Here is a 17090-nt window from a genome sequence, read left to right as displayed (position 1 = left end):
CTCAAAGATCTCTGGTGCAGTTTGACAGCTGGGAGGTTTTGTCAGTTTAAAAGGACAACTTCACCAAACAAATTTCAGTAAAATACAAATACAAGACCTGCAAGTTATAAAGGTGTGAAGATAAATACAAGTTATCAAATTTCTCTCTCACGCTGTCTTCCTTAGTCTTAAAAGTACTTTCCATTGTGCAAAAACATCTGTCACTGTCATTCTGACATAAATATGCTACTGTTTATACAATGTATAAGTCAAAAACTTCTGTTTTCACAAACCCAAAGAATTCTTATGGGTTCCATGGAGCCAAACTGAAGGATCCACCTTTTTGGGGGGGGGGGGGGGGTCTGTCCACAATGTCTTTATTGAGTAATGCATTCACAAGTTATAGCAGGCTTTGTTGCCTGTGCCAAATTGTCCCAATTTCCCTTATATCTGACTATTGGCAAACACAAATTGTTTCCTTCTGACCTTAATTGTTAATAATGTGATTACATATTACACAGCATATGCTAATTACACACACATACCTCCCACAAAAACAAAAAGGATGTCTTGCTAAAGAAACGCCTACATGAAACTTTTGAGACAGTGTAGCTCTATAGGCCAGCGACTCAAACGCCCCGCATCTTGCTGTGACGACCGGTAGGCACCACCATAAGTGACTTTTTCATGAAATCTGAGTCCCCATCAATGCTGGCAAACATGCTGGTTAAAAGACAAGGAGTGAAGAGCAGCAAAGAATGCTGAGAAGTGGAGGGATTGCAGTGTGGGACTCGGCACAGTAGATAGCAGAAGCCTGGGCCAGAACATAGCACTCTCTCACTTAGTGCTCTGATGGACACAGATGGAGCTGAAGGCTTCAACCTGCCTTCCAGGTTCACATATTTAGTCCACTGTCATCATGGCAGGAAGCATGCCGGTAGGTACACAGGCACACATGGTGCTTGCTGGAGAAGTGGCTGAGAGTTCTACATCTGGATCTGCAGGTAACAGGAAGAGAGAGACACTGGGCCTGGCTTGCGCATTTGAAACCCCATAGCCCAAGCCTAATGACACATTCCTCCAACAAGGACACACCTACCTCAACAAGGACACACCTTCTAACAGTGCCACTCCCCAGGGACCAAGCATTCAAAACTATGAGTCTATGGGATCATTCCTATCTAAACCACCACACTGTAAAATAACATTTTAAAAATAGGATAAAAGAATAAAACCAAAATTGAAGGGCTGGAACTAACATTGAGGAAATCTAGAATGTGAAACAGATAATCTAAGGACTTTTTCAATTAACAGTACTTTCAACATGAACAGGAGATACCATGGGAAAGTTTCCAAGTCTGAGAAAACAGAAATTTCAGAATTAAAATGATTAATCACATACTCAATGCTAAGAGTGGATAAAGACTCACAGTGGAGAAAAATATTTTTATCTTCAGTGTAGCGCACAACGCCCAACTTCACTCTATGTGTATCATACAGTCCGTGGGCCTCGGGCAAGGGGCTGGAGATTCAAACACACAGAGACACACACCTCTAGTCATTGATAAAGAAGCCTCTTATTGAATAGCTCCACAGAGGCTTATATACCCAACACAGTCTGGCGGGCCAACAGGTGAAAACCTCATCCTCTGATCCTCAAGGCCAAGGCAACACGTGCTCATGAAGCAGAGCTGGTAAACAACTTTGGCACAGCTTTCAGTAACTCATATCAGAAGGAAAGTAAAGATCTCTAGCAGGGAAGAGCAGCTGGAGGCCAGGACTCCAAATGGTCCCAACACTTCAGGACATTGGTTATCATATCAAAATGAAGTTTAAGCCATGACCTGGAATTCATGGAAAAATGCTTTTAACATAGATTGGTTGCAGACATTAAGGGAGAGAAAGGGGCTCTCAGGAAAAGGACAGTGCACACTCGGGCTCCATAAGAGAGAACACTTTGCCTTTCAGCTCCGTGAAGTCATGAGTATCAACCGTTCTGTTGATCCCTGAATCCAGCAGCTGACAGAGACCCACCCAGTTGTGAACAGTTTCTTGACTGCCTCGTCCCTTGAGGAAGAGAGCTAATAGCTGGAGGCAAACCCAAACTCCGACCTTCAGAAAGTCAGGCTATTTCTTGTGTGGTGGGATCTGGGGAGGGAAGAAATGCCTTCCAGAGTTCTTCTGTATGGCGTGCACTGACCTGCACACACAGGAGAGACAGTGCATGCCCCTTGGTTGGGACTGAGGTAGTCTGCACGAATAAAAAATGGTCTTACCCCCCAAAAAACACACACAAAATGATATAATGATACAGTTTATTTCAACAAACTTTACAAAACAGATAATTTTTTGGTGGAAAAAAACCCTGAGTCTCTATAAGCAGGGTCGGTTTGATTGACCATAATGTATTTTAACAAAATATATTTAGGAACACCATGTCTCATAAAGCTTCTTACACACATGGCAGATGCTGAGATTTTGTTAAGTGATCAGACACTTAGAAAAGTCAAAACAAAGTTGTAAAATAGTTAAATACATGTTTAAAATATTGTGAACTTACTTTTCTTTACCAAAAAAAAAAAAAAAAGTCATCCTCTGGTCTTCCTGGTTTACATGTTTTCTTTCACATAGTTAGGTCACAAATGTGAAGAGCGACTTCTCCCACTAGGCCTTCAGGAATAGCAGATTCTCCTGCAGACCCAGGGCACTTTACAAAGGAGCAGATCCCTTAAGGAAGGGACGAGAATTACAATCTCACTTCTCAGTACTGCACCCCACGTTCTGCCTGAGCTGGCTTCCAACTCTCAATTAGTTCAAAACATGACACGTGATCTTAGAGCTAATTTGCCTTTAGTGCAGCCCACCAAAAGTTTCATCATCACTGGCATGACACTGAGCTCTTAGCTTAGCTGTGAAAAGTAAATCTGGAGAGTCTATGAGAATGACATAAATATATTTAAATATAAAATACATAATCTGAATATTAAATTATTTTTGAACATGCACATCTTCTTTATCACAAAAAATAAAGTTATATCTGGGCATGGTGGCACACAGCCTATAATGCCTATTTGGGAGGCTGGAGCAGGAGGCTCAAGAGTACAATCCAGGCCAGACTGCGTGATGAATTCCAACTAAAAGAAGGAAAACAAAACATAATAAAGTGGTGACAGAAGTAGAATCTGGATATTTTAAAATGAAACACTGTAACATCTTCAGATAGCGGTGTGGCTGGGAGTGGATTACATCACAAAGTAAGTATTTATTACTGAAATTCAGTCCTGCAGAAAGCACTGAAATAAACTGGTCCAATGCTGCTCCACACCATGCGTCTACATGCTGAAGCGTGAAGTGGAACTACTGTTATGACAAAGTTGTTTATGATTCTACGATAAACTGAATTTCTTTGAAACACATGTGCTGGAAAAAAGAGAAGAGCCATACATATCATGTATCTTTACCCGTGATACATGATACATCCTGTAACTTCATGATTCTTCCATATCTAAGGACCAAAATAGACGTAATAAATAAATGTGGAACTTGGGGGACTGATGGGTGCAGAATACTGAATGGAGCAACATTACCGTGTATTAAAATTCAGTTTTTTGATATTAAGACTTCTTCTAAACACAGCTTTGCTTATTTTTTTTTAAATATTTATTTACTTATTATGTATACAATATTCTGTCTGTGTGTATGTCTGCAGGCCAGAAGAGGGCACCAGACCTCATTACAGATGGTTGTGAGCCACCATGTGGTTGCCGGGAATTGAACTCAGGACCTCTGGAAGAGCAGGCAATGCTCTTAACCACTGAGCCATCTCTCCAGCCCCCCACAGCTTTGCTTATTGCTGCTGTGAGCAGGCATCACATGAAGGCACCGGCACGACTCACGCGGAAGATCTGGACTTAAACTTTGGGGCCATGCACAGTTGAACTGTCGTCTTTCAGTCTGAGATGATTACAGCTTTAGATGGTTTTGTATGGCAGTAGCTAAGTATCTTGAAACATGCTACCCGAACACTCCAAGCTCTTTGATACTCTGATACTCTAAAGTACCGTAAACAGTATTGCTATGGTGTGCAATAATGTATGCAATATTTTAACAAAGGAACAGGCAAAACTAATCACAATGGATGAAAGTTAAAAGATGTGACAGCCCCAGAATCTCACAGTAAAAGGACAGTGGCTGGAATCATGGCTATGTTTTTCAGCTTCTCTGACCCTCACCCCTCTCTCCATGTTTTAGTAACAGGTGTTGGCAGGCTTAGAAGGGCATCGGGTGACCACATGACCAGTGGGAAGCACACAGCAAGAAAACCAATCTGACTATAACCCAAACACTTCATTTCTGATAGGCCCTCTAACAGTGGAACTATGCCGCCTCTCTTGCATTCATTTAGAGTTCCTAGTTTGATCAATCAGTAGTTAGAGAACACATGGAACAAAACTTACATAGAGAGAAATCTCTAAATTTCAGTTTCCAGAACTTTGTTTGTATTCCATGTGTGTGCACTGTGTGTGTACTGTGTGTACTGTGTGTGTGTGCACTGTGTATGTGCACATACAAGTGTGTGGCGTGTGAGCATGTGCTGCTATGGTTTCTATGGAGCTGCCGGGGATCTGGACTCGGGCCCTCATGTTTGGGCAGCAGGCACTTCACTGAGTAGGAACCGGGGTTTGATGGGGCTCAGGCTTCCTCTTGGTGCTTCCTGAAAATGAAGAGGGCACACTGCCCAGGCGGCCTGGCTCCTGGCCATTCCATCTCCCTTATCATCTAGCTCTGCAGCATACACAGTCCCATTAAAGACCATCCCTTCATAACATTGTAGAGAGATTTAAAGTATAAAGACATACAAATGAAGTCTATCACAAAACATTGTAAGATCTACCAGCTCTGAGAATATGACTTTGGGAAGTGCCCATCTATCCTGGTTCTAAACATTCCAGGGCTGCACCTGGCAACAGTTGGCTTTTTAATTCCCGAAGGAGAATCACTTTTTTCCTAAGGCCCACAACCATGGCAACGTGTGGACTCTGTTCCACAAGCCTTCTGCCCTAAGCAGTTATGAGCTACATTCTTTACCGCAGATTGAGACAAGCAAAGGGGCTGATGAGAATCATGACCTCTCAAGGTATTCTCATATTCTTCCTGCAACATTAGACCCTAATGGACTCTGGATCTCCATCTAACCTAGAATCACAGTCACTTTGGAGAGGAGTGCACTGCAACCAGTCGTACCGTTGGCGTTGACTGGTCGTCGAGGTAGTGGAGGGAAACTTATCCTTGTGTATCTGTTCTTCTGTGACCTCCATGAACTTGGGGCTTACTATCATACAAGTTTACAGATCATTGCCCTGAACATTACAGTGACTGACTGACCTGCCAAGGTCACACAAAGGAATAAGGGCAGGATGTCAAACTCATATATGACTCCTCAATCCAGGCTCTTAATGCCATCTTATGTGTTAACGAATAAAGAAAAAGCCACGCCCTCTCACTGTATAAATAAATGAAGTGCATTTCGATAAATCAACGGTTTGTAATTTAGTTCTTGATTTCCTTCTATTCAAACTCTCATTTCCTTAAAGGAAATACTCAACGTTTCAAAAAGACAGAAAAATAAATTGCTATTTTCCCAACAAGGTTTTGTTTGTTAGTTTGCTCTTGCTGCTGTTGTTTGGGTTTTGAGACAGATCTCTATACATAGCTCCGACAGTCCCCACACTCCACCTGCCTTGGCCTCCTTGAGTGCTGGGACTAAAGGCATGCGCCGCCATATCCGGCTTCTGTGGTATTTTAACTGGGGAGAGATTTAAAAGTCTGCATCTAAGGTGAAGACATTGTCCGTGGTCTCCGCCATGACTGCGAAACGCTGATACTCAGAAACTCGCTTCTCAAAGAAATTCGTTTTCCCTTCCAACGAAATGTTTTCCATAAAATCAAAGGGATTTTCTGCCTGGAAAACCTAGAAAGAAGAGAAATGTCTTAGAGATTAGAAGAATCCAATCACACTGCACAACAAGGCAAAGACAAGAGAAGCCAGGACAGGTCCCCATTACCCAGGCACCTGCAGGGCCACGCTGCCCCTCTAAGGCGTGGAGGGCTTGCGACGGCTGTCACCAACTTCATTTTAAGTTTCAAAGGATCTTGACAAACCATTTTTTTTTTCTTACAAAACAAGGCTGTGTCCTACACATTTTATTTTCTTATCCGTCAGAAATGGGCTACGTGACCCACATTGTCCACAGACTTGAATCCTTCTGCCTTAGAATGCCAGAATTATGGGTGGGCATCGCACATCCAGCTTGTCACGTGTTTAAAGGAGACTAGCGTGTTACGTGTGCTTTCAGGAGAGCAAACGTGAGAGGCTCACTGGCCTGCAACCCTGCTGGTGGTGTGTGGTCTGCACGAGGATGGAGCCCAGCGGCTCCTATATTCCAGTGTTCGGTTCCAGGCGTGCGGGCTACCAAGGAAGGAAGAGAAGGTGTGGCCCTGCGGGAGGAGGTGTGTCACTGAGGGGGGGTGTGTTTTTGAGGTTTCAAAAGCCCGTGCCAGGTCCAGCCGCTCTCTTTCTGCCTCCTGTCTGTGGGCAGGACCCATTATGTGCTTTCTTTCTTAAGCTGCCTTGGTCACGGTGTCTCTTCACAGTGACATAACAGTAACCAAGACAGGTCATTAACATGATTTAAAACACTTTAGTTACCTTAGAGAAGCCAAGTTCCACAAGTAATCTGTCAGCTACAAACTCAATATACTGTTTCATCAAAACACAGTTCATTCCAATGAGGCCGACAGGCAAAGCTTCTGTCAAAAACTCCTGGGACACAAACAAAACCAGAATCAGATCCAAACACATAACAATAAGTATACATTCCCAAACATGGAGTACAATGATTTGAATTTGAAATGTCCTCTACAGGCTCATGTATTTGAACACCTGGTTCCTTCCTGATACCACTGTTTAGAAAGGTCATGGGTCACTAGGCGTGAACTCTGAGGGCCTTCTTCCCATCCCAACTCTACTTTCTGGTCTGCCAACACTGGAAGGAGGGTGCTCTGAGCTCCTGCTGGAACCTTCCTTGCTGGGAGAGACTGCACCTTCTGAACCACGAACAGGTTCTCCCAGAGGAATGGACAAGGCACAGGAATTTAGCTTTATTCGTATTCTAGACACTGCTTTGCTGGAGGTAGGTATGCCAGGATAAATTAACACGACGGGTGATGGCCATCTGTTTACAAATGTTTGGGATATTACTAATTACATGATTTCAACTTCTCAGGGGGCCAAAATTAAATAGAAAATAGCGAATTACTGGATCTTTTAAAGCAGTGTTATAGGACCTGACTCCTGGAGTTCATCAACAGGGAAATGGCAATGCTCTGTCCTGAAGTTTCCAGACAAAGCTTCAGAGACACCACCGTGGGAAGCGAGGCAGGAAAAGGACAGTAATTACAGAGTGTGGAATTAGACACGGGTGTGGAGGTCGGGAGATATACTGAAATCCAACTGCAGTTGAAGACAGTGATAAAGTTTTAACGGAGGGAAAGGAAAAGCATATTAACCAGGAAACTCATCCTCAAAATGGTACGAAGATGCCAAAACACAAACACATTTCTCCCAACAGCATGAAAACCCTGCCTATAACTACACGCTGTTCAAAAGTCAGTCGAGCAAATCCCATTTTTGAGTTAGCTCTTTGGAGTGCACTGTTAAGTAGACTATCAAGCGGCTTCCAGGCACCACATTCACACGCCATAAATGAAGTTTTACTCTAATTCACTTCCTGATTCACTGTGTGAATGTTTGGCTTGTGCTTCAGCTGGGCAGCCTGCTACATATTAAAACAAAAATTACCGCCGGGCGGTGGTGGTGCACGCCTTTAATCCCAGCACTTGGGAGACAGAGGCAGGCGGATCTCTGTGAGTTCGAGGCCAGCCTGGTCTATAAGAGCGAGTTCCAGGACAAAAACCAAAAAGCTACAGAGAAACCCTGTCTCGAAAATACAAAACAAAAAAACAAAAAGAATTTACCATCCCTTTCTAGTAGTTAAAGATATAAAACTAAGAAGCTATAATAATTAAAATGTTTGCTATGTGATCATATTCAAAAGAAATTAAATATAATTTTAATTATATATCTATATAACTTTGTATGATTATATAAATATATAATTTAAATAAATTAAATTTAAGCAAATGAATTTAAAACAAAAATACAGCCCTGAAATAAACAAGATACACAAAAAACCCTGATATGTAATAAAGACTGACTTTTAACCAAATTATAAACTGAGGTAACAATTTCAATACATCATATGTCAGTGGTTTAAATAAGAACAGCCCCCAGAGGCTCATGTATTTTCATACTTGGTCCCCAGTTGGTGGAACTGTTTGGGAAGAACTAGGAGGCATGGCCTTGTTGGAGGAGGCGTGTCACTGGGGATACCCCAGCACCACGCCTGCCTACTGCCATGCTCCCTGCCATGATAGTCATGAATTCTACAACCTTGAGCCCCAGATTAAATGTTTTTCTTCTATAAATTGGCGTTTTTTCACAGCAATGGAAAAGAACCAAGACACTGTCAGATTGAACTACATGAATTTGCTGATATTGACATACAAACTACAACTTACTAGTCAAATGCCTCTGGGCACAGTATCTCAGTGCCAGGAGGGTGGGGCAGAAGGACTGAATTAGTCCAGGAGTTCAAGGCTAGCCCACACAGTACCATTTCAAAACAATATTTAAAGGCAAACTGCAGGGACGGGAAAGGCAGCTCCCTCGAGCACTGGCTGCTCTTCTGTACCCACAGGGACCTCAACCATGCGCAGCTCCACTTCCAGGAGATCTGTTCTCCTTTGCTGGACTCTGTGGGCAGCAGGCAAGCATGCGGAGCATAGAAAGACATGCAGGCAAAACATGCATGCACTGAAACCAAATAAAAATAGAGCAAAAAACCTGAATATAAAATAGGATGCAGTCACGTGATAACCAGATGTACTAATAACTACGTTAAGCTCCCCGCGCTTACCTGCTCAATTTTAACGGCATCGACAATGATCTCCCTGACCCTTTCTTCTGAAGGTTTATTTACCAAGTACTGAAACATCAGGCAAGCAAAGTCACAGTGAAGCCCCTAAAACAGAGGACAAGCGCTGTTGTCAAAGAACGTCCATTAAAAAAGCAAAGTCACAGTGAAGGCCCCTAAAACAGAGGACAAGCGCTGATGTCAAAGAACGTCCATTAAAAACTTACACAATGTGTCATTGTGCTGTGTGAAGTAGGAACAAGGAGTTTCCTCTCCCCTCCAAACTGTATTGAATGCCAAGGCCATAACTTATATAGAAACTTTTAACCATAGTAAATTTTACTTTTTTAACATTTTATATTATTAACATTTTGTGATATTAATACTAATTTACAAACCAAAAAATTTGTAACAAAAACATTTTGGAAAGGAAACAATGTAAGATGCGACAAGAAAAACCGATTTTTTTTTTTTTTTTTTTTTTTTTTGGTTTTTCGAGACAGGGTTTCTCTGTAGCTTTGGAGCCTGTCCTGGAACTCCCTTTGTAGACCAGGCTGGCCTCGAACTCACAGAGATCCGCCTGCCTCTGCCTCCCGAGTGCTGGGATTAAAGGCGTGCGCCACCACCGCCCGACCATGATTAATTTTTTTTTTTTTTTTTTTTTTTTTGATTTTTCGAGACAGGGTTTCTCTGTAGCTTTTGGTTCCTGTCCTGGAACTAGCTCTTGTAGACCAGGCTGGCTTCGAACACAGAGATCCGCCTGCCTCTGCCTCCCGAGTGCTGGGATTAAAGGCGTGCGCTACCAACGCCCGGCTCCATGATTAATTTTTAAATGTAAAAATTTTAAAGAATAATTGAGGAACAGTAATTAGTCACGGTGATGAATCATGGTTGCCAATTTGATGGAACTGAGAATCACCATAGAAACACATCTCTGAGACATCTGTGATTTTTCTGTATTAGGCTAATAAAGTGGGAAGACCCACCCCTACTGCAGGTGGTACCATTCCCTACCATTCCACAGACTGGGGTCCTGCACTGAATAAAAAGCAGGCAGTGAGTTGGACACCAGTACCCTGCACTCTCAGCTTCATAACCGGGGATACTAGCTAACCGGGGATGCGGATGCGACAGGACCAGCTGGTGCTGCCTCTTTCTTCCCTGCTGCGATGGACCTATGACCCTTGACCTATGACCCAAACAAGCCCGCCTACCCGCCCTCCCTCCATTCCTTCGTTGCTTCTGGTCAGGGTTTTTCTCACAACAGGGAAAACAGCTAGTGCAGGAGCACTTACAGAGACTCCAGAAAAATAGTGTTTGCTGCAGTTAACAGTGCTAGAGAAAAAAGAACTTGGTGAAATGCAAATGGAAAAGCAGGGTACAGGCCACCTGAAGCCACAGGAAATAACTCAATCAGGAAAATAAACACAGGAACAGCCTCGAGCACAAAATGATCCTGCAGATCAATGATTACTCTAAAACCTGAAGTAGCTGCAGAACAGATGGAAGAGCGTTAGCCAGCACTCAGGACTCCAAATCAGAGCTAAAAATTCCCAAAAAACAGGGAATTTCCACAAATCCAAAACAGAAAGAGGAAACAAGGCCACATACAGGAAAACAATAGATTTCCCAACAGTATTAATTTTTAAAACATAATTCCAACGTAGGGTACATTAATATTTTTAAACTACAAAGAAAGAAATAATTTTGTAAGGGACCAAGGATGGGAGAGGAACGCTCCCTATAAGAGGTTACAATTCAGAATGACTTAGGTCTTGCTAAGTAACACCACAAATGACCAGCCACTCAGAAAAGAACCTCATGTCAAAGACTGTATTTCAAGGAATACCACCTAATCATTCTCTGGCAAAACCATCTGAATAAACAAATAAAACCCATACCCTTTGACAAGCTAATCATGGGATTGTACTAGTTACTTTTCCCCCACCGAGTTGACTCAGGACAATGCTTTTAGCAAAGGCAGCATTAGAGATGCTAAACGCTGATTAGAACTGGCAGCTAGCTAATGACTGCAGAGACCAGTACACCAACAGTAAGCACAGCTGCCAGGTCGCTAAATGAATAACTTTGCAATTTAAAGCAACTCCAATCAAAATCCTGGTACTTTTTAATCCAAAAGCTACTCTGGAAGGATAAATGGGAATAACCTTAGAAGGACATTTTAAAATGAACATTTTGAGATGTATTCTACCAATAGACAGCAGTGCCCACTGAAGTACGGGCTTGTAATCTCAGATACTAGAGAAGTTGAGGCAGGAGAATCAAAGATCAAGGCCTGTCTGAGCTACAGAATGTGTTCAGTGTCAGTCTAAGCAACTTGGTAAAACCAAATCTCAAAAGGAAGAGGACCGGGAAATAGCTCAATGGTAGAGCGCTTGCTTTGCAAGGTTAAGGCCCTGATCTTGTTCCTCAGCACAGGATAAAACTGGTTTGATGTCCCTGATTCTAGCCCTCAGGGGTCAAAGTCATCCTCTGCTAAATATTGAGCCTGAGACCAGCCTGAGAGACGTGAGAACCCTGTCTTTAAAATCACCAGGGCTAGCAAGATGGTTCCATGGATAAAGACTCTGTTGCCAAACCTGAAGATTTGAGTTCAGTCCCTGGAACCAACATGGCAGGGGTGACCCAACTCCTACAATGTGGTATCCTCTGACTTCCACATGTGTGCCATGGCAGGTACCACCCAGGCAGACAGACACATAGACGATCACACACAAATAAATACATGCAATACGTGGTTTTCAAATCAAAGGATCATTTGAGAAAATATTTAAAATAAATACAATGAAATTGAAATTGCATATTATACTCATCCTATCTATCTATCTATTTATCTATCACAAATTCAGTAAGTAATGTTAAAAGAGGCCAATCAAACCAAGCATAATGGTATACTCTTTTAATCCCAACACTCACAAGGCACATGAACGCAGGCCTGGAACTCGGGAAAGAGTGCCTGGAGTCCAGAGAAGGCTGGAGGACGTGTGAACATTTAGAATCCATGAGGACAAAGGAGACCAAGGCAAGAATCTACAACATTCATATTTAAGGATAGGTGGAGGCCAAGGAGGAACAGCGGCTGTGGAAGGAGCACAGAGTCTGGCAGGCCCAGGCAGAAGTGTATTTCTATTTCCTTTTCGTGATCTCCAGGGGAAAGAAAACTAAAGGAGCACAGTAACACAAGCCGAGGGAAGAACACGCCCTTCCTTACTTCATCCCTGCTGATGAGTTCATTCGAGAAAGTGAGTCCGGGCATGAGGCCTCTCTTCTTCAGCCAGAAGATAGCAGCAAATGACCCAGAGAAGAAAACGCCTTCCACGGCAGCAAAGGCCACCACTCTTTCCCCTACAAGACAAAACAGGTTCCATTTTCTAACTGGACGCTGAAGACATTCGCGAGTCTACAGGTGCAGGAGGGTTTTCACGACATTAAACTGCCTTCCTAAGAAGTGAGCCAAACAAGACAGCGCTCTCCACAGAGGTCTTCAGGACAGAGGTTTTCCACTCTGCCTGCTAAAGGAGAAAGACACGTCAGTTTCAAACCCTGCGGCAAGCATGGATTTGAGTAGGTGGTTTTGTCTGCACAAAAAAAATGGATTTTCATACACCAAATAAATAAAAAAAAGAGGTTATTTTCCTGTAAAGAGCATGCGCCTGTGAGTGCAGACACGTGTGTGAGCTCACTACGTGTGCACAGGTGTGGATGCAAGAAAGGGAAACACAAAATGAACCTTATCACAACCGTCTTCCTCTAATGAGAGGAGTGCTTGCTAAGGTTTATATTTTTGTTAGCAGCCCATTGTTGCTAAAAGATTAGCTGTGAGCATTTCAAAAACCTTGCAGAATAATTTTAAAAAATCAGCTGAAGGCAATGAATTCACCTCGAGGATAAAATGTTCTGTTAAAGACAGAAGAGCCAACTTAAAAGTTCATTCACTGAAGGCAAGGTCTCTGCAGAGACTCACTCCCAAATATCTTTAGTGACGTCACAAGGTCTCTGCAGAGACTCCTAAATATCTTTAGTGACGTCACAAGGTCTCTGCATAGATTCATTCCTAAATATCTTTAGTGACGTCACAAGGTCTCTGCAGAGACTCACTCCCAAATATCTTTAGTGATGTCACAGCTGTGACACTGTCTTTAGGTTATTTTGGATTATAACACACACACACACACACACAATACAATTTTAAAATTTAAAATCATTCTATAGACATGTCTAATTTTTATGCTGAAATCCAGAATTTCTAATTTTCAGAACAAACATGTAAATCTCAAAAAGCAGGGTGACTGAAGTGTTCCCGGCTGTCTCGAGATGAGCCTGCTTTGCCTTTGCTCTTTTCTTGCTTACCTCACGCCAAACAGATCAACCACAGCAAAGAGACAGGAACCTACACTGTCTGTTAATAACTTACAACATGAGAAAACTTCTGGTTTATCTTTATGAATGCCATTTAAAAAGTTGCCTTGAGGGGGCTGGAGAGATGGCTCAGAGGTTAAGAGCACTGGCTGCTCTTCCAGAGGTCCTGAGTTCAATTCCCAGCAACCACATGGTGGCTCACAACCATCTGTACTGAGATCTGGCACCCTCTTCTGGCGTGTGGGCATACATCGAGGCAGAATGTTGTATACATAATAAATAAATAAATCTTTAAAAAAAATAAAAAAATAAATAAAAAGTTGCCTTGAAAAATATGAAGAAATATTAATAAATAAGTGCTGACTGAGTTCTGTCGAAAGAATTATAGAAAACTTTCATGTGAATATAATATTATTCATCTCATCCTTAACTGAATATTAGTTTATGATACTTTTTTCCTGCAACTAATTATTTAGCAGGCTATAATAACTGGCGTTTTGAAGTACTAAAGTCATGCCGTCTGGACAGTTATCTGTCAGAGACTAAAGCTGGACATAGAAGAGAGCTGTCTCAACCATTCCGTGCATCTGGGCGAATGCTGAAGAGAACGCCATAAGGAACAGACACAGAAGGCTGCTTCAGAGAGAATGAAGACTCTGACGAGGGGCTGGGAAAACAGCACAATTGGAGTTTGAATGCCCAGCATCCATGTAAAAAGCCAGGAATGGAAGGCACACATGTAATCCTAGATCAGAAATGGATACAAGATGACAATGGCACAGCTACCGGCTAAAGTGCCCATGCTCTCACAAGCAAATTCCCCCTCAGAAACTCATTGGGGCTCTCTCTCTCTCTCTCTCCTTGTCTCACGCACATACATACCACACACACACACATACACACAAAAGGAAGGAAGGAAGGAGGGAGGAGGAACAGTTCAGGAAGACAAATGAGCTTCCGGCCTCCACAGGCATATGCACACACGTGTGCTTGTACCTATACACCGGCACTCACACACACACATGAACACATACTCACGCACAAAGATTATAAGAGATTTTATAAACTTTTGAGATATATGTGAAATAGAGACAAGCAGGACACTCATTCTGAAAACTGCAGTGGAGGCAGAAGCCTCATGGTGTGTTTGGAGGGAAAGTGGGATGTACTTTTTACATACAGCAGAGTCCACAGTGCAGGACACTGAATGCATAAATACTAGTTTTTGAGGTTACAGATGTAATTTCAAAACAAATACAAAAAGTTAATATATCTGTCAATCTTAAACTGGACAGTATGTTTTAATTTTAAAAAAACTCAGATAATTTGAAATTCTTAGCTTTATAGGAACTGAATCTTCTTACAGCATAACACATAAATTTTAAAACAAAGAGATATTTTCAAAGGATTATGCTTAAGTTTTTCTTTTTCTAAAAACGATAGACTGTGAGATTTTAGAAGCAGGGAAAGAACAGCTGCCCTCCTTGTTCTTGCTTGGGGTAGCAGCTGCCAAGAAGTCTCCACAATGGTTGGGCAAAGTCCTGCACAAGGAAGAGCTGCCTTTGAATGTGTTAGGGTGCAGGTGGCCCTCAGAACTGCATATCCTCTGCTGGCTACGGAAACAGGAAGTGTGACAACAGCAAACCATCCCCAGAACTGCATATCCTCTGCTGGCTACGGAAACAGGAAGTGTGACAACAGCAAACCATCCCCAGAACTGCATATCCTCTGCTGGCTATGGAAACAGGAAGTGTACTGCACAGCAAACCATCCCCAGAATTGCATATCCTCTGCTGGCTACGGAAACAGGAAGTGTGCCCACAGCAAACCATCCCCAGAACAGCATGTCCTCTGCTGGCTACGGAAACAGGAAGTGTGCCCACAGCAAACCATCCCCAGAACAGCATGTCCTCTGCTGGTTATGGAAACAGGAAGTGTGCCCACAGCAAACCATCCCCAGAACTGCATATCCTCTGCTGGCTACGGAAACAGGAAGTGAGCTGCACAGCAAACCATCCCTATACTGCTGACTTCTAGTGCCACTCCCCAAAAAGGAGAGCTACCAATTGTCTAGCCAACCTCTCCCTATCCCTCCACAGTTCACACATGTATGTATCATGGCACACGCATGCCTCTGTTCCTCTACACAAAAGTTAATGTAAAAGTATTTTAAGGCTATGCCGAGTGACACATGCTTGTCCCCATGCTCAGAAGACTAAGGAGGAGAGCAGGTGAGTTAGAGGCCATCCATTCTGAGCTACACACATCCTGAGACTCTGTCTCATAAAAAAAAATAAAAAATAAAAAAAAAAGTTGGGGTGGTGGTGGTTTCAGCTTATCCAGAAGTATGTCTGCACTTAACTTACCAGTGAAAGCTAAGCTTGGTACTGCAAACTGTTTCTTGTCCTGGTTGACTATACCAATCTTGCATTTCAGAAACTAGATCTTTGTTTCCAAGACTGGTAGGACTTGACTTGCTTTATCCCTGGCGCGCTTTAAACCGGCACAAACCAGCGGTGACTGCAATTCTCTTGATTGGGTTTCCGCTGACTTTTTAACTCCCCAGTGTGCCTGCTGAGATCCTGCCTTCCCAGGTTCTACTGTACTAGGCACAAGGAGCAGCTTACTTCAAACCAGTTCCTAGAGAGTCCAGTGCGCTGGCGCACTAAAGCCCCCGCACTCCGCTCTCACGCTAACCTGACGGCATTCCAGGTAATGCTACTCACCGAACGTCGACTTTCTGTCGGCTATCCAGCGCAGAGCCCAGTCTGCCTTCTTCTTAACATACGGCATTGTTTCAATTGCATTAAACAAAAATTCCCTATAGAAACAAAAGACATCAAGGAAAAATTATTATTTGTTTGTTACCTGAACTAAGGTTTAATAATCAGAGAGAGTGACTGTGACTCTCACAGTGCACTACCAAATCGAGTGTGTCCATATTTTACATGTTCATAGTTATGAATACAGAAATAAAAGCAAAACTCGGATTAGTGGCTTGGATATAAACGGATCTAAAAAATCATTGAAATGAAGATATTCAATTTATAAATACAAGGGTTTAAAATGGTATTCATTATCTATCTGGTTCTATGCCAGGTCTTTAATACATTATTGAGCAATAAAAACTATACTCACAATCTTCCACGCATGAATAATATTTAATACTGTAGTTTTGGAATAAATTCTACTTTCAATGTAAGCAAAAAGCTAAGCCTTCATAAATAACTATCCCCCCCCCAACACACACACACACGTTAATACCTTTTCTTTGGATCTCGGATGTAAGTGTCTATTAGTAAACTGTAGATTTCTGATACACACACGTTAATACCTTTTCTTTGGATCCCGGATGTAAGTGTCTATTAGTAAACTGTACATCTCTGAGTGGACGTTCTCGATGAGAATTTGAAAGCCATAGAAACAGCGAGCCTCTGGAACTTGCACCTCTTGACTGAACCGTTCCACCTACAGAAACATGGGCAACAGAGAGATCCGGTGAGCGGGCTATCACAAAACGCTGGTCACACACTACAAGCATAACGTGACATCAGAACTCTCATTTTAAAATCTTTTGTCTTTTCTGGCAGTCAGGAAGCTGGACAGGAGGATACTGATCTTAAGACCAACCTTGGAAACATGATCTAACTGATCTTGAGATCAATTAGAAGGCTCAGGAGGTAAAGTTGCTGCCAA

General features: G+C 42.5%; 1 protein-coding gene across 4 annotated transcripts in view; it reads right to left on the bottom strand.

The window, feature by feature from the left end:
• Nucleotides 1-2911: 2911 nt before the first annotated feature.
• Rrm2b (ribonucleotide reductase regulatory TP53 inducible subunit M2B) overlaps nucleotides 2912-17090 on the bottom strand; it is a 32294-nt gene continuing 18115 nt past the window's right edge. For all 4 annotated transcript variants that reach the window (XM_041637618.1, XM_041637616.1, XM_041637617.1 and 1 more), the window contains 6 exons: nucleotides 16729-16862; nucleotides 16121-16215; nucleotides 12247-12380; nucleotides 9018-9122; nucleotides 6689-6802; nucleotides 2912-5950 (listed from right to left, as the gene is read on the bottom strand). In XM_041637618.1, coding sequence (XP_041493552.1) covers nucleotides 5798-5950; nucleotides 6689-6802; nucleotides 9018-9122; nucleotides 12247-12380; nucleotides 16121-16215; nucleotides 16729-16862 — 735 coding nt within the window. In that variant the 3' untranslated portion in view covers nucleotides 2912-5797. The remainder of the gene's footprint in view (nucleotides 5951-6688; nucleotides 6803-9017; nucleotides 9123-12246; nucleotides 12381-16120; nucleotides 16216-16728; nucleotides 16863-17090) is intronic.

Source organism: Microtus oregoni, unplaced genomic scaffold (genome assembly GCF_018167655.1).
Source record: "Microtus oregoni isolate MIOR12 unplaced genomic scaffold, Mior012 000053F_ref0000044, whole genome shotgun sequence".
Taxonomy (NCBI): domain Eukaryota; kingdom Metazoa; phylum Chordata; class Mammalia; order Rodentia; family Cricetidae; genus Microtus; species Microtus oregoni.
Note: the sequence above shows the minus strand (reverse complement) of the source record. Positions and strands in the feature narration are given on the sequence as shown.